Source organism: Acanthochromis polyacanthus, chromosome 17, assembly GCF_021347895.1.
Source record: "Acanthochromis polyacanthus isolate Apoly-LR-REF ecotype Palm Island chromosome 17, KAUST_Apoly_ChrSc, whole genome shotgun sequence".
NCBI classification, from domain to species: Eukaryota; Metazoa; Chordata; class Actinopteri; family Pomacentridae; genus Acanthochromis; species Acanthochromis polyacanthus.
The window spans coordinates 11,154,960-11,178,571 of record NC_067129.1 but is presented as its reverse complement, the minus strand read 5'-3'; the positions used below and the strand labels follow the sequence as shown (position 1 = coordinate 11,178,571).

The 23,612-nt window shown below is 41.3% G+C and overlaps 2 protein-coding genes across 2 annotated transcripts; one reads left to right on the top strand and one right to left on the bottom strand.

Annotated features, from left to right (window-relative positions):
- The first annotated feature begins 1,830 nt into the window (after window positions 1–1,830).
- On the top strand, window positions 1,831–12,045 carry hunk (hormonally up-regulated Neu-associated kinase). The gene is made up of 9 exons (XM_022209711.2): window positions 1,831–2,541; window positions 5,151–5,443; window positions 6,181–6,236; window positions 6,512–6,647; window positions 6,755–6,882; window positions 8,073–8,199; window positions 8,317–8,485; window positions 8,674–8,836; window positions 9,768–12,045. The coding sequence occupies exons 1-9, from the start codon at window positions 2,302–2,304 to the stop codon at window positions 10,514–10,516; spliced, it is 2,061 nt and encodes a 686-aa protein (XP_022065403.2). The 5' UTR covers window positions 1,831–2,301; the 3' UTR covers window positions 10,517–12,045.
- Window positions 12,046–16,774: 4,729 nt separating this feature from the next.
- mis18a (MIS18 kinetochore protein A) lies at window positions 16,775–23,228 on the bottom strand (the record flags this gene model as incomplete). Its single annotated transcript, XM_022209330.2, has 5 exons — window positions 16,775–17,676; window positions 20,442–20,544; window positions 21,776–21,898; window positions 22,479–22,545; window positions 22,883–23,228. Coding segments are annotated over 5 exons (705 nt in total), but the record flags the coding sequence as incomplete, so codon positions are not given.
- Window positions 23,229–23,612: the final 384 nt, after the last annotated feature.

Genomic DNA, 23,612 nt, shown 5'->3' with positions numbered 1-23,612 from the left:
CAAAAATCAGATCTTTGACTCAGGCTAAGCGAAAGCAGCAATGCCACAGTTTAAAATACTGTGTAACAAGTGAATGTGCTGCTCTCCAGGATGTAAGTATTACCAGCAACTTGTAGCTATTTGAAGCATAAAGGTATATATTACACACCAAAATAGGCCCTGTGAGTGTTTTATTTTATGTTATACTATTGTATGATACATTCAAGCAGCATTTTAATATTGATTGAAGCAGAGCTGATTTAACTAATAAACTGTCAGATGGTTTAATTTACTGTATGACAGTTTGTGTTTTGTATCACTTATCATGATATCGTGGTGTTTTAAAATCCTACTACACTGTAAAGTAAGGAGTGACTGCATCTGCCAGTAACATGTAGAGAAAATGGGACATTTCCCTCTGACATGGAGTCAAAAAGTAACTTGGAATTCTTCTTTGATCTAGTATTTTGGTAGACATACTAAGTTACTTTGCACTACTGAATACACCTACATTGGATCTATTCTAAGTTTGAAAGTTGAGAAGGTGTTAAATCAAATAGGCAAAACTCTTTCATAGAACTTTAAAAATAATTAAGCTGTTTTTACTTGCATGATTCTCTCCAAGTTTCAACATTTAAAGATATGCACTTCCAATGAACACTTTTTCAATTGAACAGACCACTTTATGTGATGGATTAAAATATTTTATCTCACAGACTACTGTCAAACTGTAATGTCTAACTGACTACTTGCCATGTCCTCACTAAAGAAATGAACTATGTCAAGTCAGAGGAAAAAAACTGAACTCGTTTTTTGTTTTGACTGAATGCATGTTCCTGTAGTACAACAGGGCTCCAGTAGATGGTGCACTTATACTTTTGGTTCCCTAATGGTGTCTGCTGTAGTGTCTAGAAAGCATGGTCCAGCAGGCAAGTCAAACTGAGTGTGTATGTATTCCTCTCACTCCTTCTAGGGACCCATACAAGCAGTGAGCACAAAATGGCACAAATAGCCTTCAGCAGCACCACAAACAACGGCCTCATAAAATACCACAGTGCAGAATCAGCACCTCTCTGAAACAGACTCTAAAAACACCTGAAGGTTTCTATTAGTACCTGCAGAGCTGTAATGGATTGCATTATATAGTGAAGTGTTATTTTTGTTCAATCTTTGCAGGTTTGCTGTGTAGAAAAACATAATGCAATCACAGTGTCTCAGTTTAACCTGAGGACAAATACAGGTACATTATGTCTGGAACCCCCTCCCTGCAGGTGTCCTCCTTTGACTGATGAACAAGTTAATTAGGCCAGTGAACACCTCAGTGAGCATGAAGGAAAATGAGTCTTTGTCTGCCTGTGGTGTACTGGAGCACAACTTTCTATTGTTGGTAGAATCCCAAATTCAACAACAACCAGAGCAAAGAAAGCAAAATTATTTGGCACAGACAACATTTAATTAAGATCATTTGTTGCCATTACAAATGCAGGTGCCAATGTAATTAAATAACGTCTGCACAGAGCACGGTGTGGCCATCTGGGTAGACACTTTACGGACAGTTTTACCGACATGAATAAAATAGACAGGGACCCAGAAATCATGTTAGAGGAATTTTTAAATTAAAAAAATAAATATATGTAGTGCTTCTGTTGCTGTGTCTCTCTTCCGGCTACAAATGTATTCTTTGTTCATACCCATGTACTATCTGAGCGCACCACGAAACGCACGGTGCGCAGCGGCGTGGCGGTGGTACCGGGTGGAGTGCTCCCTCCTTGTTCTCACATGCGCTCCGCCCGCCTTACGCTGATTGGATTGAAAATTACCCCGGCTACCACTATCGTGTTTTTTTTTCCTCTTCCACCATCCCACTAAGAAACGCCCACCCATGAGGACCGGGAAAGTCACTTCAAACTGGGAAACAACACGCTGCCTGCACAGACACTATCCAGGAGATGTTTGGAGAAGAGGCGCAGAGCGTGTAGCTGACCTGTACCTCCGGCTGAGCCATCGCTATTTTTTTTAAGCCCACACAAGTATTAAGACAGGTTGCGTCAGTTAGGCTACTAACTTTCCATCACTGAGTCTGTTTTTTTGTGTCATTTTAATCTAAGCTCGGAAACTGCTGAGTGCGCTCACTGGATATGCGTGGGGTGAACAGGTGGCGCAAAGCTCCGGTTCCCTTAATTTGTCATTAAGACGCAGACAGAAAGGAGTTGACACACTTCACTGGACGATAAGCATTTAATAGGCTGTAGGAGGGTGAGAGTAGTGCTGCGTATTTTCCTCCCTTGGTAAAAGGAGGCACTTATCAATTGGGGAGCTGTGATGCCAGTTGCGGACAGCGACATGGTTGTGGACAACAGCCACGGGTTATATGAGGGGAAAACCCCAAGCAGTGCCGGGAGTGACAGCGTCCTCCCGGCTTCTCTGAGCAGTCCTGCAGCTGACATCCTGAAGAACTTCTACCACACCAAAAGGGTCGGGAACTATTTGATCGGGAGGAAGCTGGGAGAAGGCTCCTTCGCCAAAGTTAGAGAGGGTCTCCACGCGTTAACCGGGGAAAAGGTAAGCAGAATGCAACATGCAAATCCAACAAATTGTGTATTTTATGTCATGTTTGCATTATTTAAATTTACTCGCAATCTCTCACTTGTCATCAGAATGAATATAATTAATTTAACTCTGTTGATGTCTTATCATTTTTAAATTGAAAAATGCCACTTTTTAGAGAAGCTTCTAATATTTGAAAATCATGTGGTGCATGTGGTGAAGGTCTGATATACTTAAACTTTTATTTGACTTGAACATTATTTGCTTTAATTAAAAATTTAGTAATGCAATCAGTGGTCCCTCCTTGGAGAAAGTGATCAGCCCGTCTTGCAACAAGAGCTTTTGTCAGTGCAGCACCAGCAGCCGTTGAACTTAGTCTATGCGCAGCAGGGCAGCTCCACTGACAGTATTTACCTATTGTAAACCAGAGACAGAGACAGGCTTCTTTTTTATAACTGACTGTTCGCTCTGTGGCTTTTTTCTGAACCTCCGCTTTGTTTGCTGCAGGTAGTGGTTGTGGTGAGCTCATGATCTCACCGCTGTGGGCGCGCAAGCCTGTGGTAGGGACGGAGAGCCGAATTGACCGGCCTATGAGAGCGCAGCGCTGCTACTTGCATATGAAATCATGTCGTTGATAAATGAGGGCTTCAGTCTCATTAGGATTCCGCCAGCGCAGGGCTTTGATATGGGCAACCATTGGCCACTGGTTGCCTTTGTCTCTTCAGGCTTCTTTTTTTTTTTTGGGAAGCTGCCAGAACATTTGCATATTAGAAAAACAAGTACCTCCTTTTTTCCCAATGTGTTGCTGCCTGTAAGGCCATGCCAGTGTACAAAGCATGTGCTCAGAGGGCAGATTTAAGGCTCTGAATGATGCGCATGTGCATTGAAAAAAAAAATCGAATTAAAAATATGTTTGATTAGATCACCCCCCCCCCCCCACCTCCCAACTCATTCTGTTGCTGTGAGGAGAAAAACGCTCCTCTCCTGCCCCCCCCCCTCCCTTTTCTCTCACTGTCTTTGTTGAGGATGATGCAAACACTGGCAATCGCACAACCAAACACATCTCTGCCTCTCTATGCTCTCTCTCTCTGTCTCTCTCATTCATGTGTATACAGGAGTCCAACAGGCGCAGGGAGGGAGAGGAGGGCAGCGGGTTTATTCAAGCAAAAGAGTAGTCAAAGGGGGGCAAAGGAAGCAAAGGAGGATCCTTTTTTTTAGCATCACTAGAAAGTCAGTTAGGGATACAGAGATGAGACCTAGGGTGTGTGCTTTAAAGGCAGGGGGCCTGAAAGTGAGGAGAGGTGATGGTGCTGTCATGGTCTGGGGGTTTGGGAGGTCATCTGCACGTGTTTTTGACGTCTGTAACCCACTTTCCCCTCCATGCTCCCCCATCCTCCCCCTTTTTTTGTCTGAGGGGCGCCTGATAAACAACCCAAGCCCCCTGGCAGGGCAGGGCAGGGCGCACCCCTCCTCCTCTATACCCCACCCCTCCTCATATATAGACTACTGTAAAGACAGTGCCCCATCCCCCCCACCATACATACCCCCTTCTTCTTATCCACCGCTGTAAACACAGGCCATCTATTACTGCGCTCTGACAGCCCCACAAGGGCGCACATACATGCACTCGTGCACAGCCAGGTTTAATTAGCAGCCGTAAAAATGGTTTTAGAGGTGAATCAATTATCGGAGTTGAAAGGACGAATGTAAAAATGAAAGACAAGCTGAAGGGCGGAAGAAAGAGAAGACACATCTCACCATTTCATTAATGGATATGGTGATTAGCCTTCACTGGTCATGCCTTTCCATGTCTGTGGGCTCTCCTTGAGATGATTTGTTGTATATGGTGGCCACGCTCTTGAACCCAGTCTAGACGGGCTACAAGGAGACGCGGGCAAAGGATGAAATAGAGTAGATGGGTATGCTATTGAATGTAATTATCTACAAAGGGAAGCAAAGTGTTTGTCATTGAATTGGAGGACATGTTCTGTGGCATTTATGAGGAGATCCTGCAAGTTTTCTTTTCCAACAAGAAAACAGAAGAGCAACAGAATAAAAAATAAATAACAAATCTGCTTGGAAATCCACTTTCCTAGCCTGTGGAACTGTTTCTGAAATAATTCATCACACCACAGTTTGGATTCCGCATTTGTCCCGGCTTCTCATGTGTGTTCAGCTGCAACTAAACTGTGGCAAATGGGTGAACATCAACTGTCCATTTGGCGTCGGCGCCTTCTAAATATATCGGGTAACATTTGCTTTTCCCCTAGTTTATGATGGTTCAGTAACTCCTTCAGCTCTAACACACAAACACACACATACACACATCCCCCTCCTGCAGCCCCAGGGCCTTATAGCGGCTGGGTTGCCCCACACTCGGAGCAGCTGTGAGGGAGAGGTCAGTGTCGAGTTATACACCCCGCCACAGATTGGGTAGCTCATCACCTGTTACACTCCCTGAAATCGTTCCTTCGGCACACAGCAGCGCACCAGTCTATTCTCCATGGGTATTACTTACAATATCATATGTTGCGAGGTTTAAAACTCCACCTGTCAAGTGAGTGCTTTGTCTAAAATAACCTCACTTCATCCTCTTACTCTTTCCCTCTCCTGTAATTCTCCAGGTGGCAGTGAAGGTGATCGACAAGCGGAAGGCCAAGAAGGACTCATATGTGACCAAGAACCTGCGGCGCGAGGGCCACATCCAACAGATGATCCGCCACCCCAACATCACGCAGCTGCTGGACATCTTGGAGACGGAGAACAGCTACTACCTGGTGATGGAGCTGTGTCCCGGTGGCAACCTCATGAACCGCATCTACGACAAGAAGCGCCTGGACGAGAGGGAGACTCAGAAATACATCCGGCAGTTGGTGTTGGCAGTGGAGCACTTGCACAGAGCGGGCGTGGTGCACAGGTAAAAGAAAAAAAAACAAGAAAAACAACAACAACACACAAATTATTTGCATAAATGAATCAGAATGAATTGACAGGCATCCATAAATCAGAGAGCACGTGGTGTCGTGCTAAAGCTGCCAATAAGATCTCTGTCGCACGCGATCCTCTTACTCAAAGTGAGGGTTTAGAGCTTCTTGTGCACACATACTGTTAATCCGAAAAAACAAATCAGTCTGCTCAACATCTGCAGTGTGATTACGAGATTTTTCAGAGATCTTCTAAGAATTTCTTTTTAAAAAAGGAATTCCAGAGCAATTTTCTTACAAATACTGCTACCATGTCATTATAAAATGTTTGATTCAGTTTAGGGATGAACAGCATGTATACTGCATCTCTAAATCAAATGCCAGCTACGTATTTCGCCAGGCTCTACCTGGGAAAATTTAGTTCTTTGTCTGTCAAAGCCTGGGAACTAAATTTCTATCATGGCGAGATGGCCCATGTAGATAACTGTATAACAGGATTTCTGAGACTGAGGAGGGATTTTTGGAGACACACAATAGACTATGAAAATCAACCAGCTTGACCCACATTAAGAGGGTCATTGTGTGTTGGGGTTTGGGGGTGGGGTGGGGGATTCGGGGGGAGTAGATTCCCGTTGAACTCCTTTGTATGACAATGAAGGCTTAGATAAGTTATCTAATACAAACTCTGACTGTGCAGACGTTGACATCTCCTTTGTTCTTTGTCTTACAGAGATCTGAAGATAGAAAATCTCCTGTTGGATGAGCAGGACAACATAAAGCTCATAGGTAAACCAAGATCTGTTTAAATGTTTTTTCATCTTGCATGTACGGTTGTTGTAAAACTTGATACTATATTATATATTTTTTATATTTAAATGTACAAAAATTCCTACAGCAAAGGACAATAGTATTATTGAAGCGGTTCATAATATTTCTATAATTTATGTTAGCAACAACACCGTTCTTAACAACAACCTTCTTTAATGGGTGAGCTGAAAAGACAGTAAAAAAAAAAAAAAAAAATCACAAACAACACTCACCCCACCTTTTTTCTACCTCAGATTTTGGCCTCAGTAACTGCGCTGGCATCCTGGGATACTCAGACCCCTTCAGCACCCAGTGTGGAAGTCCAGCCTACGCCGCCCCAGAGCTGCTTTCTAGGAAGAAGTACGGGCCAAAGGTGGACGTCTGGTCAATGTGAGTTTTTACAAATATAATCAACACTGTAATAACTATAAAGATAAATATATTTCTTTATTTCCCGTGTGTGCCCAGAGGTTAAGTGTGTCTTTTGTGTCTTCCAGTGGTGTGAATATGTACGCAATGCTGACTGGGACTCTGCCCTTCACCGTGGAGCCCTTCAGCCTTCGAGCTCTGCACCAGAAGATGGTGGACAAGGAGATGAACCCTCTACCTCCCTCGCTCTCTACTGGTAAATATAACAGTAACAGTATAGATGTTCACCAGTTGTATGAGGAGAAATCATGCACGACAAGGTGTTTCTTTGTTGTGAACTAAATGAGACTGACTGGTTTCAGAATTTTAAGATAAAAGGCTTAAGTGCTTGTAAATGATTTATACTCCTTGATTAAGACTCTGTTCTTCCTCTATTTCTAAAAATAAATTCTGCCTTCAGACACTATCCTTATGAAGTTGTTAACAATTTACCACTGACCAACGTGAGCAAACAGCACGTGGACTTTATAGAGAAATTCAACAGAACTGCAATAGCCACTCATCAAACACACAAAACAAACAGACAGCACTGATAAAGCCGCTGATACACGTTTCTCAAGAAAGTAACCCTAAGTGATCAACCTGTCAGAAATGTCAAACGTAGCAGGGTATGACATAACGAGTCGCAACGCAAATGTCATGATGCTTGTCAGAAATGATCAGCGTGCATTGCTGAAGGTTTTTAGTGGCGTCTTTGGCACTGCATCAAATAGACCGTGTGACGGTAGCGTTTCTTAATATGCAAATCAGAATTCCTGAGAAAGTTGTTCACCCTGTTGTGGACTTTGAAAAGAAAAAAAAGAAAACAACAGGCTTTTCCAACTTATCAGTGGACTCGTATTCATTTGTACTGAAACTAGAATTACAATATATTTACAAAGGTATATTTAAAGATAGGTCATTATAAGCAGTGTGTGTGTGTGTGTGTGTGTGTGTGTGTGTGTGTGTGTGTGTGTGTGTGTGTGTGTGTGTGTGTGTGTGTGTGTGTGTGTGTGTGTGTGTGCGCGTGTGCGTAGGGAAGGTGTGTTTAGGTGGAATATGTGTTTCGGTTTATTGGAAGGGGCGGTGTTGTACCGCTGTCACTCCTCCTCCAGCGTGTCACAACAGTGCTACTCGCTAATATGCAAATCAGGGGATGCAATCCACTTATGTAGCTATAAATCACGATAATAACATCCCATCTGAGTTATACAAAAACAGAATGAATGTTCTGGCAGGATAAGAATCAGGGCAAGGAGGTGGAAAGCCAAGTTTGCGGTCTGTGGGTATGAGCTCTGAGACTAAAGTAATTGTGAAACCTGTAATAACACGTTTGAGCACTGGGAAGGATTCCACTTTATGAAGCGAGCATGAATGTTGATCCTCTCTCTCTTTTTCTTGCCTCAGCTGCCATCTGTCTTCTAAAGAAGCTTCTTGAGCCAGACCCCAACAAGCGTCCAAATATCCATCAGGTGATGGCCGACTCCTGGCTACAGCTGGCCAACAAGAACACAGGGGCTCCATACCTCAACAGGTAGACTCACGTACATTTAAGATCCTTTGAGACTGTCTTTTGCATTAGTAAGTCAACTGCTTCAAGGCATTACAAAAATGTAACTTTCTTGTTCTCCCTTCCCTTTTCTCTGATAAGGATCCACATTGAAGAAATAAACCACACAGTGTTGCTGCACATGACAGAGAAGATGGGATACAAGCACAGTGAGGTTCTCAGTGCTGTCCTCACCAATCGCGCCTGCCACACTTTGGCCGTCTATTTCCTCCTAAACAAGAAAATGAAGAGACTCTCCAAAGAGTACAGGGTAAGGAAATCCCATCTCCACGTTTTACACGTGAGACAGTAAAGAAAACCATTTGAACTTCAACACACAAGTGTTTCTTGGTGTCAGCACCAGTTTCTGAGAGTTACAAGATTGGAGGAATCCGAATGAAACCTAGTTGCACAGCAGGTGAGGCTTGTTTTAAACTACTGTTTATTACTTCTGCTCAGGAGATGCAGTTCCAGGAAAAGAAGAAGGGAGAAAAGCAGAAAAATGAATACTTCCAGACCCAGTGGAGAAAGCATGTCGACAAGCTGACCATCCCCCCAAAACAGACACCTGTCTACCTGGCTGTCAGCAAGGGGCCCAGCAAGGAGAAGAAACATCGAACAGGTGAGGATTCATGCAATACAATACATTTATATATGTAAAAAATGAAAAAAAAGAGTTTCGTTTTAAAAAGTGCCCCTTCATTCATTGTATCTGTTTTATTTACCTTTATTCATACAGGGTAGGTTGACTGCGAATGCATGTTCTTGTACAGCAACGACCAGTGTCACACATACGTAGTTCCCCATTCATCCATCCATCCATCCATCCATCCAACCATCCACTGTTTGTCTGTCCGTCCATCCATCCAACTACCCACCCATTCATCCATCCATCCATCCATCTGAGAGGAAACATCCTGGTGGACAACTTGCCAGTCAATCTTGGGGCAAAGACACAAACACCTATTTATTTAATTTAATGTAACTGTTGATAATCTAATGTGTTGACTGAGAAAGTATAGTACAGAAGTAAGTACATGGTTTGGAATTAAGCTGAATTTAATCTAGCAAAACAGCATTAATTCCGGTGCATTAAAACCAGGTCAGTGATTTTTAACAAAACGTGCCATGATCTGATCAGGCCACACTCCTTAAATAGGTGTTCACAAGTGCCAAATTAGTATTAGGCCAAAGCAGAAACCATATGTCCTCTCCCTCTTGTCATTTACTTTCAAAAGATACTGAGAAACCCCATAGGTTGTTCTAGATCCAGCATGTCAGGATGGGCTCTTCTTCAAAATGTGAAAAATTAGGACAGAATGTTCATTTGTCTATACACCTGGCTGTTAAATGCTCTGAGGATTACGTACATAAAGGCTTTGACGTGAGATATACAAGCTAGTAATTGGTTGAAAGTGTGAGAGAAGCTGCATTTCTCAACCTTTCGTTCAGTTGTGCAGCAAGTTGAGCAAAAATTACATTTGTAATTAAAAGGGTATCAGAGAAAATACAATATTTCAGAAATGTTAAAATGTTTCTCCTTTCCTCTTCAGGTCTTTTGCGTGCCATAACTGGTGGCCATCGTAATTCACCTCTGGCACCACCTGGCACAGTTGCTTCTTCTTCTATGGAATATCTAGAGATCCATCCTCTCTTTCCCAACACGCCACAACAGCGGAGACGCTTGGCCACTCTGCCGCAAGTCAACACGAGCCCAGAACACAATATTCCCGCTCCACCAGCACCATCACCGATCGGCATGCATTCCTTCGGCTCGCTCTCCAAAGCCGAACAAATTGAAGACACCCCGTCTTCACCCTGGTACAAGCTGACAAACGGGACTCTGTCTCCGCCCCGCCACGTCTCTGCCTTCCAACCCGACTCTTCTTACTTGAAAAAGGCCACAATCCCCAGTCCCCCTGTCCTCATTGTCAACCCGCAGCCGAAGAAGAGCATCTCGTCAGAGTGGTGCGGTTCTTCGGACACCAGTGGCAGCCCCCCCAGCACCATAGGAAGCCCACCCGGCAGTTCGGCTTTCAGCCCACCGAAGTCTGCCTTCAGTCCCCTCAACCCCACCTCAGCATTCAGTCCTCCATCCAACAGCGGTAGCAGTGATCCTGAGAGCCCAACACACCGCAGCAAGTTCCCCTCTATGGGCATTGGGCAGATCCTGAAGAAGAAGGTCCAGCTGCAGCCATTTACATTCCGACCAGAACAAGTTGTTGAGGAAGTCGTTTCCCCACCTCCCTACCCCATGCAGACTCTTCTCTGTGCTTCGGGTGCATTAAAGACTCTCTGCTGAAGGATACAAAACAAAAGATGATGAAAGACAGAATGAACTCAAGGCCACTCTCAACATTTTGTTGATGTTGGAGAGGTCTTCCAGAGCGGCCTTTTGAACTGTGAACTGTCCCTTTATTGCTACTGAGCCACTTTTCATGATGGACTTGATTATTTTAAATAAAATAAAACAAAAAAAGACAAAAAGGGTCAGCAAATACAACATTCTATCTCTCGTTACCACTTTTATTATGTAATAAGAAGTGGTGACATTGAGAGGATGAGATTTGAAACGGATCTCTGAGCAATGACTAAACCTCGCTGTGTCCTAGATACAGAGTGGACATGGGACATGATGTAATATGGGCCTTGCCAATTAATGTACACACACATACGCACACATGAAACACTGTATTATAGACCAAGTTAGAAATACTAACTTATGTAATTTTACTGTAACTGGTTACTAATTGAGTCGCAGACTGATTCACACCAGCTAACACATCCCAACTCTTCCCCCCACCCTGATTACATGTATACGGTAAATGTGTTGTCTCTGTGAAAATTGTATAATAGCTACTGTCTTCCAGCCGGCTGGCACTGTATCCTAAAAGCTGACTGGAAGAAGCTCACTGCACTATTCTTGAAAACCAAAACCTATAGTTAAAATGGTGTTTACCATCTTTTACCTCACTGCATTATTCATATATTAACGTATAACGGCGGTCAATTGTGACACGCTTGTGTGGATTTTCCCACACCGTTGCAGTGTCTAAGCGTAGCCATTAGAATCAACACACTGAAAGAGACGTAGGTACCAAGAGTAGAATGATACTCACTTTTTATACTGTTGTCTGTCACTCAGCTATGGTAATTCACGGTCGTAAATTTTCACGTTACATAACCTGTAACGTTGCCAGGTGTAATAAAATATATGTCTTTGTCAAAACAGAAAAAGCTGCTCAGTCTGGTTTAAGCAAACACACCTTCAAGCAGAAAAAAATAGAGCATCAAAAGCCTTATGTAACTGATCAACCTCACGAAAGGCTGACGGTCTGAAAGTAGGAACATCTGTGAAAATAATTCACGTCCTTTTGTCTTAATGCTGTAGTTTGTGCAATAGTCTTAAGTGTTAATTGCAATGATGAGTATTTGCCAAGAGCTCTCTGAGAGTGATGTGAAAATTGTCCCTGTAAATAGCAGTACAACTGTTGTACTCTCTTTCACTTTTGCCGTTCTGTACGAGCGGAATTCTGAAATGTCTATCGAGCTCACATTTTCACGTTAGTTGACTCTACGATAAGGCTTCCACAGGCACACGAGGCTTCTCACTGTTAAATGCTGTAGAATCTCTTGCTGTCCAAACGAAAAGTTGCATGAGTCAAACTGTACTGTCACCATTTGAATTTATGTCTTTGTAACTTTTTTCCGGTTGATACTGAGATTGATACAGAATCGGGGGGTCTTTTGTAAGATTTTGTAATGGATGGTTTTGTTTGAGTGTCAAGAGATTTCTATGCTGTATAAAGTATTTTAAATATTTATAAGGAATCCTTTGTGTCTATCTGGTCTTTCAAATGCACCTGTGTTCTGCCTGACCTTGGCACTGTACATCATATGTTCTTTGCACACATGGTAATGTACGCATCATTAGCTGAAAATTTATAAAATACACTTAAATAACTTTAAGCAGCTGATCCACAGAACGTTCTTGGTAATTTATGTATAATTTACAAAGAGCCTGAGGTGTATAATTCATTCCTAAAGCTCTCAGCTTCTCGAGGACGTGGCTCTTGGTCCTCTGTTACATAAGGTTCCTTTACAACCTCAGCGCCACTTGTCTCACATACCATATACATTTCTCACGGGAAAACCTGTGGTGGGTAAAAAAAGAAAAACCACTCCCTGCAACAGCTGAAGGACTCATACACACACATATACTACAACCCCTCCCTCTCTCTTCACTAACACACACACTGTAGACACTAATCTACTCAGCTGTGACTCCCCTCTCCCCATAATAAACCTCTTTGGGTGACACTGCCTAGTCGAGACAAAGAAGGGGGATCACCAGAGCTCTGAGACAAACATGCACATACATTGGACAACACAAACAGGGATGTCCGATTAAACCGCCATGGCTAAGCTGATAAAAGCGGAGGGGCAAGAGTGGCCCTAAAATGCATTAGAGCCAGAGCCTTTGTTTACCAAAGACAGGCTGACAGTTAGTCGGAATCCCTGGGAGGTCTGTTGAGAGAAACGGCCAACGGTCATAAAAACTGTGGCTTAACCACAGTTTAAGGACAGTACCAGGCATGGACAGGTTCTACCTGTACCTACTGTTCCCTGCTGCACAGGTGACATCTGTGCAGCAGTAAGTACTGCTAGGCAACTCTCCCAAATTTTCCTCCATAGAAAATAATGTTTAAAAACAAACAAACAAAAAACAAAACAATCAAATGGGAGACTACAATGGGGAATATCAGGTTTGGGAGCAACTTCGCTAAATATAGCAATAATTTAGTACATATCAAAAAACATCCCAAAAAATACTCTGAAATATGAAGATCTACTTTCTTTCTGACTGATATTAATATAAATGCCATATCTGTTGATTTGACATTGTTCAAAAATAAATCATATAGGTCACAAAATGACCAAAATAATAGTTCAGTTTATCCAAAAATAAATCCTACAGTTTACAGGAAAAAGCAATAGTTCAAAGATCGTTAAGGAAAATATCTAGAAGTTTGTTGCCTTTTTCGAAGATTTTGACTGCAGTGACATTGCTTTAGTTTACGCACAATTTCAGGAAACATTAGCGGAAGAAATCCATACCGATGAGATAAAGGGGACAACAAATCATTTTCCTTGACACCCGGATTATTTAAAACCTAATCTGTGTGTAAAGAGGTCAAGTAAGAACGATGGTAAACAAACACTACTCTCACCATCCCAAAAGGGTTTGGGCAATAAGTAGACTTTTTTTTTCCATCAGAATCATTTGATGGAGATAATAAGAATGCCTACTGTGACATACAATTATGTTATAGACCAAAAAAAGCAGTTACTGGGTAAGAATTTACTAACAAATATTACAAAATGTATATATATAATTTTTAGATCAGAGTTAGTTGTATTGACATTCTTATGGCTATTTATTTGTTTTTTTCGCCAAACATTATCAAGCTTTATATTTGGACTCATACACACCTTTAATATACTGTAATACAGCCATCCCTGTCAGATTTAGACAGAAGCTGAACACTTCATTCTTTTGCTGTATTAAAAATGAGACAACCAGGGTGATGGTATTCACAACATATCACTAAAGTACCTGTTTGTCATCTCTCTCCTTGGACAAATAAAAACATATCTGAATACTCAAATCATCAAATGGACCACTTAATGTCCAGCAGGACTTTATTTCTGTCAATCTGTTCAGGCTTAGATCCTGATGACACTAATCCTGTTTTCAGCCCACTCCTCGTCACATATACGCACACACACTCACACCAGGGTGTCAGTGGCGATGGGACGAGCCTTTGTGTCTGAGAAAAACAGACGATTAACCTGCTACACAGTGACGGACCCCGGGGATGTTCTCTCTCTCTCTCTCTCTCTCACACACACAGATGAGCTGAGCGTCCCGGTTCAGCCTCATGGACCAGTACTGCCTTCCTCAGCAGCTTTCACACAGGCAACGAAGGAGAGAGTGAGAGACAGCCAGACTGTACCTGGCAGACGCCGGTGTACACAAAGACGTAGGGGGAAATAAACAAGCAGATGTTTCTAATGAAGTAGGAGGCTTTGAGCACTCAGAGGAGATTTGGGTTATTCCGTCCGACGAGCCACTGACCGGCCGGCTATACTAGTTCGATCGCAGACACAGATGAAGGTGATTAATGAACTGAGAACTGAACCGAGTTGCTCATCAGAGACATGTCTGTTGTGCACCATTTGTAAAACAAAACTGGGTTAAGTTTCACAAAGACTCTCGCTCATGTTATACCCACTGAATCCTGAGATTAATTGGGAAATTCAACCTCCCAGATAAAGGGGTTTACTAATTGACCTGCCATCTAGTCTGCGCGACACAAAGGGAACGATGACATCAGACTGCCTTAATGACTTGTGGTCAAACATATGTTAGAGAATCAACGGTGGTTGGGGGGGGGGGGGGGGGGGGGTGTTGTACAGGCAGTGGCAATCAATCAAGTTTAAAAAAAATCATCTGGGTTCTCTGCTATTGTTTTCCTAATTAGATAATTTCTTTTCTCTTTTTTCATGATTACAAACAGAAATAGAGAGGATTACTTTTTTTAAAAAATTATACTTGCATAAGCATAATGTAAATAAATGCATATTTGTGAATACATTTTGGACGAAAATGACATGTTTAGGCAACACAGTCGGCATGCGGTTTTCACAGTGCTGCGGAAAATCAAGAGTTAAACCAGAAATCCTGCTATGAGCAACTGGTGGGGTGTGGCTCTTTGTCAGAGAATAACCAAATATTACGATGGCAAAGCAGAAAATTGGGATTCAGTGAGAGAAGCAAGTGATGACTAAATATTGTATGTTGGAATAATGCTGTTTTTCACCTTTCACAAAACCCCAGACACACGCATCTCATTTCCACTTTCCTCATCCCTCACATCATTACAGAGCTTTAAACTGCATTAAATTTAGGTCTCTCAAAGCAATAAAGCAGAAACATTTTCCCCTCTCACAAAGTAATCCTTTTTACTGCATGGAAAAAAACAAACAAACATATTTTTCAAACTTGGCACACAGGTGGCACTCCTTGAGATATTTTTTCCTCTCAAAAACAAGATCAGAAATTCAATCAAAGAGCACAGAACAGCCAATAGGAGCCCAGTGTCTGTGGCAATAGCAGCATCAGTCTGAGCAGCCATTGGTCCGTTGTTTCACACAGGGAGGACTGTAATTGGCTGCCAGCGTGCCGAGGCTTCATTGCCTCCATGGCAACATTGCTTCCTTATTGCTTAGGGAAGGTGAAAAGGAGGGAAAGAGGGGAGGCGACTTTCGCTCAGACACTACCTCTGCATTATTCATCCTTTGTCCCCAAGTGCTTGCAGAATGTGTGTAGATGTACTGACTGATGTGTGTATGTGTTTCTGTGTTGGTCTTGGTTTGGGTGGTAATGATTGGTTGAGACGTAAGGGGTGATCGGGGTGAAACCGGTGCAATAATTGCACTCAGCAGTGCAATGCATCCAGCAACACCATGTCTATATATAAAACGGCTAAATGAGTTCAGATGCCATTCACTGAGACACTGCCTTCGAATCCAGTCACAAGCCTATAAGCTTCAGTGCGCCGAATGGAACAACAAACAAACTGGGAAATATTCTCCAAAATGAGTGCGTTAGAAGGCACAGCAGCGCACATGTGGACAGTCAACTGGCTGGCTGGCTTGCATCATCCACTCGCAGGATGCATGCAGGTGCCTCATCCTTAAGAGCTGGATAAAGAAGACACCTCCTCCTCCTCCACCACCACCACGACCATCAGAAAACAACAACAACCACGCGGTTTGTTTGTTGTTGTTTTGACTTTTCCCCCTCAACAGTTGAGGGTGGGGAGAATTAGAGCGAGAGGGAGGGAGATAGAGAGACGAGGGTGGGGTTAGAGAGAGAGAGAAAAACATCACACTGAGATTACGGTTGGGGGGATGCTCGCTCAGGACTCCTCCTCTTTGTGTGCGTCTGAGCATGAGCGGGGGATAACGTCTGTTGACAGGCATGCTGGCCAGCGAGCTGGATGGCTGTTCCTCCGGCAGTGCACACGATGACGAGATGGCAACAGGCACTCAGCATAGCACGTGCTCTCAGTTGCCATCGCAACCTGCCCTTGGATACAGCGTGCTGGTTGGCCGTTTCTAACTGTTGTTGTTCTGTGAGGCTGATGAAACCTCGTGGGTGAGGGAGGGCAAGTGGTACAGCATGGAGCTGCTTTCCTGCCTTGGTAGAAAGTGTTGCTAGGCACATTAGAGGTCAGTTTTGGTAAACAAACAGTCAGGCTTTAATATATAATCAACCCCCAACCTCCTTCCTCAACCCCAAAGCCCTCAAACTTGCTGTTTAACTCTTAAATCCGAGAGATACTTCTAATTAGAAAGCAGGATGAGCCAATGATCTACAACGATCTTGGTGCAAAAGAAACATTTAAAAAGATTATCCTGATACTTTAAAGTTGCCTCATTTGGTTTAATCTCCAATTTGAAACTGACAGTCCTGAAACACAATTTAAAAACATTTTCTTCAAGGGTGGAAACAGATGAACGCTTTATTATACCAGATTCCTTTAGACAACAAGAAACTCGTACAACTGTGAACAAACAAAGCAAAAAATAAACAAACCTATAAGTTAATGAAACAAAAACAAATGAAAGGATGCAAATTATGACATATTTTGGAAAAATCTGATAAAATTTGCAAAAAAAAAAGAAGAAATACTTGGATTATACTTAGGAATTGCACTGTAATGTGCCCATCTGTATTCTTTTTTTCATGATGAAAAAAAAAATTCCTACAATGTTTTTCAGTTTGTGCCAACACCGGGCAAATAAAAATATGTACAGAACAATCCTGTTTGGCTTCAAGACTCCACACGTGAGAAAGGGAACAAAGAAAAAATGTGTATGTGTGACTTGGAGAGGCCAGATCAATACAGCATTGTGCTGAGTGTGCAGCCTGCCTGATGAAATCCTGCACAAATAAACATTCTGCTCAGAGCGCACGTTCACACTGCACTGAGACCCACAGAGAAGACGGTGCCTTGAGCTGCAGGAGCAGAGCTGGCAACATGATTGATTACAAGTGCAGGCAGTCTTTGTTTCACCACTGGTAATCAGGACAAAGCAGAGTGGAAGCTTTGTGTGTGTGTGTGTGAGTGTGTGCGCATAGGTGTTGGAGCACAAAGTGAGGCAAGGACGAAATGTGTTGCTGGAAGAACAGGGCTGATATAAAACCTAGAAGCATTAATGTAAAGGCAGGAGCAACGGGTGTGCATATTAGATCCTCATATTCAACATCTGGACAAATCACCAACCCCGACAAGTTGCCGTCCATCACTGTCGGATCTCATCACGTTATTCGTGAACGCCAACTTCGATCTCTTCCAGCCTCTGTGCCATGGACATGACCAGCATTTTCATCTGGAAAGGATGTGGAGGAGGGGGTCAAGCAGGAGAGATTGACAAGGTTTTGAAATTGTGCGGAGTTGGTGGTGTAAAGATGAACAGCAAAGGCAGAGAAATGAGTCGAGAGTGAGGATGGAAGGAGTCAGAACAGGGAAGAGAAGAAGCAGAGAATGGACAGGTGGGAAACGAAGGGAGCAGCAGGAAGCAGTGAAGAAGAGAGAAAGGAGGAGGAGTAAAGATAATTAGAAAAGGGAGATGGTGAGGAAGAGTGACAAAACCCAGAGAGGCAGTGGTCAGGAATGGATGGGCATGAAAAGGGGGCAGGACAGGGTGAGAGTGGGGGGAGACAGGTCAATGGGGGTAGAAGATGAAAAACCCAAACAAGTGTCTACAAGTCAGGCAGGCAGACAGACAGAATACATTAAGGATGGCAGCAGGGGCATTATCGTCACAGACAGTATAGACGAAAATGCATTAAAAACATATGAGCATGACTGAAAGGAAAGTCATTCAATGCATTAAATATTAAACGAGTAGTGCTTATTTTCATTTCATACACTAATAACAACACCGAAGTTCAACTAATGATAACCAAAGAAAGTTTTTTTTTTTTTTTATATCTTACTTTGAGAAATACAAATGTTTTCCTTTTCATGCAGCAGTATGTCAAAATGTGCAATCTAATCTATTAAAACAAATTTCACAGCTTGTTCAGAAAAACAAAATCTTTTCTTGCAGGTGTGTGTGATCTTTGTATTTTCTGTGCGCAATCGGTGAGCTAATACTGTTGTCTCAAAGACTGAAAATATATTATTTTTTGGTCCTTTTTCCTTTTTCAAAGAAAGCATTGATTTCTTTTAAAATTATTTTTGTGTCACATTTTTATAATTTGTGAATTTTTTTTTTTTTTAATCAGGTTAATCACTGAAACCTACAACCTATAAAATAACCAATGGTAAGGTCAATTTTTTTTTCTTTTTCAGCTGCTAAAACTGATGAATCACTAATTATTTCAGCAAAAAAAGAAGCTAAACTCGAGATGTAACGTGCAGGATTTAATTATCTAAACACAAGAAGCAGCACTACAAATATTTTGTCTACATAAAACATTAAATAATAATACATTCTACATAATACATTAAATTGCAAAACTTTCTTAGTTTTTGATATTTGCTGCTGTAGAAATGTTTTAGAGGCACCAAGAGGGTTCAAATTAGCACGAGTTTTGGATGAAAAAATGTTAAATACCACTTAAAGGAGAAATACTACTTTAAATCTTGCCCAAAGTAATTAAAGTAGTGTCTCAGTCAGCCTTAATGATTTACTAAAAGTGATGACAGAAAGTGCTGATTGTAATTCCTGACATTGTCCCAAGACATATACTATCTTGATACAACGTGCCAGTGGTGAACAACAAATGATGGCTACAAAACACCATCAGTGTGTAACCAAAGTCATGTTACTCTTCAGTTTATACACACAAGCACCAAACAAAGTCAGTAATAGTGTATATTAAGCAGTAAATGTCATTTAGACATTATAGGGTAAGCTTTTCCATTCAATTGTATGACGTCCTGTTACGCACCTCTTTGTTTGAGTGATATAGTGAAGCAACATAGTGAAGGAGTGACACAGGGTTCAGTACATGACATGTGTTTACAGTTTCTTAACCCATTTGTTTGGGCGGATCACAAAAGAGAGACAGAATTGAAAAGATAATAATTATGCATCAAAGCTATCAAAAATGACACACAGAGTACTGACATGGTATTTAACGTGCAATTATGCACGTAAATGTCTCAGTAAGTTGTTAAAAGCACACACTATGCTCTGTTGCTCATACATCACATCTTTTTTCCTTGTTGTCTTAGAGGCAGCCTAACCTGTTTAAAATATAGTGCTCCATAGATAACATAAAGCCACGGTTGAATTACCATGTGATTAAAACTCAGAGTTTGCTGTCAAGTAAAAACAATGCCAGAAATGCCACAAGTGAGCTAACGTGACAAAGGCGCAACGAAAACATGTTTTTCCTACAACAAAGATTCCTCAACATGCTCCCCATAACGTCTATTGTCCCTGGTGCAAGAGTGTGGGAGGGCTGGCAGGTACTCTGGCACGCTATCACCACCTACTGGCCAATTTGTGCTTTTATGGGTATTTGCTGAACAAAGGGTGATTAAGAATAACTTTGGAAAATACTACACTTTTGTGTTGAAAAATGAGAGAATAATTAAATAATGTAGCAGGAAAGCATAAAGCAGGAAAGGATTTCAAAATCTAAAGATACAGATATCTAAAAACAAAAGAAGATTTAGATGCTACCAAGGAATCTCAAAGGAAATATATTTGTTTTTTTCAGTCTGTCCGAATGGCATAGAAAATGAATTTGTTTGCAGGAGATGACCTGGACAGATGAGGTAATGTCTGAAATAGCAGTCTGCCCGTTATAGCAGTAAGGGTTTCCCAGAACTGAGCTGATGTCATCCTAAGTACAACCTGTGCATTGGTAATCAATGAGAAAGCTCCATCTGTAGGACATCGCAACCTGGAACACAGTAACCCCTGCTACAGCTGGTATAATGGGTAGGTCAGAGCTTTAGTTAAAAAAAAAAAAGCAATACAATTTTATGGAGTAAAAATTGATTGATTGGAGATATAATGAAGGTTATAGCAATGAGTTTAAGCACAGAAAACCTGCTTCTTAGTGAATTAAACACTTTATCTCACAGCAGGACATCAGAGAAACCAGACAAAGAACAGCAGCAGCAGTAATTTACCTCTGTAAGCTGTTGTTCAACAATGTTACAGTACTCCAGTGTGGCTGGCTGCTCTTTGGGGCCCTCTGCTGCCAACATCTGGTTTGCAGAGCCCAGCACGTAGCTGAAAAAGATTTACAGTGCAACATTAGGGTGCTTCATAAACTGGTAAATGGGGGCTGCATATGATCTCAATACCTCATCTCTCAGCACCTTTGCAACTAAATGAATCCAATAATATGTGCTTACTGCAAATACTACGTGTGTGAAGCTGTGCAGGAGCCTTATTTGGTGAGGTAGTTCACACCATGTCATCTTGTTGTCAGTTTATCTCAAACATACTGAGTTTGGTTTTCATTTGCTTATGTCCTTTAAAACCACCAGGGCTTTTCTGATATGGAGGTATTTTTGGCAAACCCCAAACAGATTTTAAGAGCAGCTGAAGAGGTTTTAGCATGTTCCACAGAACAATTACCAGCACCAAAAAGGGTCAACTGAGAGCTTAAAAAATAATTAACCAGACACTTTCATAATAGGATGGTAAAAAAAAAAAAAAAAACATAAAATAAAAATGGTAAAACACAGAGTTCTGTCAAGCAAGACAACACATGCATTGTTTTTACTTGATGTGGACTTAATTTAAAGTTGTAGAATTCACCATCCAAAGCACCATTCTAAGCCAGAAAAAAGACCTGACTGGTGACCACTACTGTGTTTCTTGATAAATTCAATTATGTTTATCTATTCAACTTGTGTAAAGGCATTTTAAGGATATACTGAAGCTGCCAGGATAATATTTGGTCATACTATTTGAAAAGAGGGGGTCCATGTTGTCAAGTCTGAGACCAAATTAGCGTTCATGCTCACTTTCCTGACATACAGATAATAATCATGCATTTCAATCTTCTCAGACAATGTAAAGATCTGAGTTCAGTGTAAGAACACGTCCATATTTTTATGTTCATACAACATGATAAAATCTTTTGACAGGTTTAAAAATCTTTCAAACACACATTTTGTTCCTCAGAATTTGAAAAAGATCCCCCATATATACAAATAAAACAAATTTTGTAGAAGCCAAAAATGCTGAAAACCACTGGTTTTATCTCTAACAATGTGTTGTAGCTTAAAAGCATGTCATATCTTCTTTTGAGTAAAATCTTCATCTTTAAGGTGACTAGTAGCAAAAGCTGTCAAATGAGTAGAATGCACAAGATTTCCCTGTAAAGTGTAGTGAAAATTAACTATAAACTAGTATAAAGTGAAACCACTCAAGTACCTCAAAGTCGTACTAAAGGATTTGTGTGAAGGTACTTGGTTAGCCGTGAATAAAAAGTAAATAAAACTAAACATACCTGTCGATGTCAGCTACATGGAAACAGAATGAAAACCTCTTGTGATCCAGATTCTTCGGTGTTGATGTGTAAACCATGCCAAGCACAGAGTGGCAGCCTCGACACATAAGATTCACAATCAGGCTGTGGAGGGAAAATCACAAGAGAACAGAGAACAGTTAGCCCAAATCATATATGCATGTATGATAAAATACCAGCAGGCTGAGGGTCAAATTTGGTTGTACTTAAGTGTGCGGGTAAAATATGACATGCATTTAACATTAGTGCTGTACATGTGCTTAAATTGTACTTGTATTATATTTGTACATGTACAGCCCATGTATTTTCAATTCTATTGCAGCTATTTGACAGTTTCAATCACTAATTAAAATTCACACAAAAATATGACTACCTGCCAAAAACTGACATATTAGTGTAGATTAAACAATGCAACAATGTCAAAAGCATTTAAATTTTGTCCCTCTCATGTTCTACCTAATAAAATGTTGCTTGCAAGATTAGGCATTACAACATTAACAGGGGCAGTCTTGTAACACAAAACACTTTACTTTTGATAAGTACATTTTATTACATTTTTGTGACTTTTATATTCATAACTATTAAATATAAGGCTTTGTAGTATTTACATAGAGTAGTTGTACATTGTTATACTGGCATGTTCATTTGATTTGAATGCTTCATTCAATACTAGACACAACCTTACCATCGAGATCGTTTGCTTGGTTCATACAGGTGACTTTCTTTTCCAATCAACACGTTGTCAGTGACCCCTGAAACCAAAACATCACGAACATGTCAGCTGCATAGTACAGTATTGTAATCACAGGGTAACTTAAAACTTGCACAACTGCACTTGAATGCACCATTCTGTCAGATTTTTCAGTAATTTGTCTTTTTAGTCAGAATCAACAGCCTTTCTGTCGACAGGTTTAAGTGCTAAAAACCTAATGGAAAAGCATATCTTGGAGGGGCAGTGGGATTTGTTGTTGCTGGCCAACTTAATTATTTGTATAAATATATTTCACCTTAGGCGTTTTAGCGTAAAATAAAGTGCTCTTTACTCTGAATATCAATGAGATAAGCATTCAATCTCAAACACAGACTCACGCTTCAGTCTTATTTGGTTCTGGCCGTCTTCACTTCCATCCCAGGACAGTGAATCGCCTACAGGCAACCGACACTTGGCGCAGATGAAGACCACCGGGTCGTCGCCGCCGTCCTCTTCCAGGGCGACTTGACGGAACAACTTTTCTTCGACGGCTGTGGAGTCTATACTGGACGTTTCAAACGTACTGTTCACTCTTTTCTGTCGGTATCTTAACGACTGTTTGGCAGACGCCATTTCTGCTGCGTTTCGAACTCGGCGGGTTGTGACGATGAAGCCAAAACCTCTGAAGAATCCAGATAACGCGAGATTTTGACTTCTGCATAAGTTCGTCTTCGTCTTTTTTTTTTTTAACCCCGATGCAATTTTAGTATTTTATTTCTTTTGTAGCCTAAATGAATACTTTTAGTTATACTGAAGTCGTTTTAATTTCAGTTTTATTGATGAATGTCCGTCATGTATACACCATTTTATCCTAATATTCCTATTTTTACTTTTTCCGGATTAGTGAAGGGGGTTCTTCCTGCGAACCGACGTAAGTTATCTTAACTCCATTTTCATCTTTGTGAGCCAAGCGGAAGTCCCCATATAAACTTTTTTTGATACTGAGACTTTTTATTTCCTTGTGTTTGTTTAAATACCCGTTTTATTTGTATTAACTTATACAATATGCACTTTTCTTCACTTTTGGTACATTAAAAATACAAATAATAACATTCCCAAACATAGCTT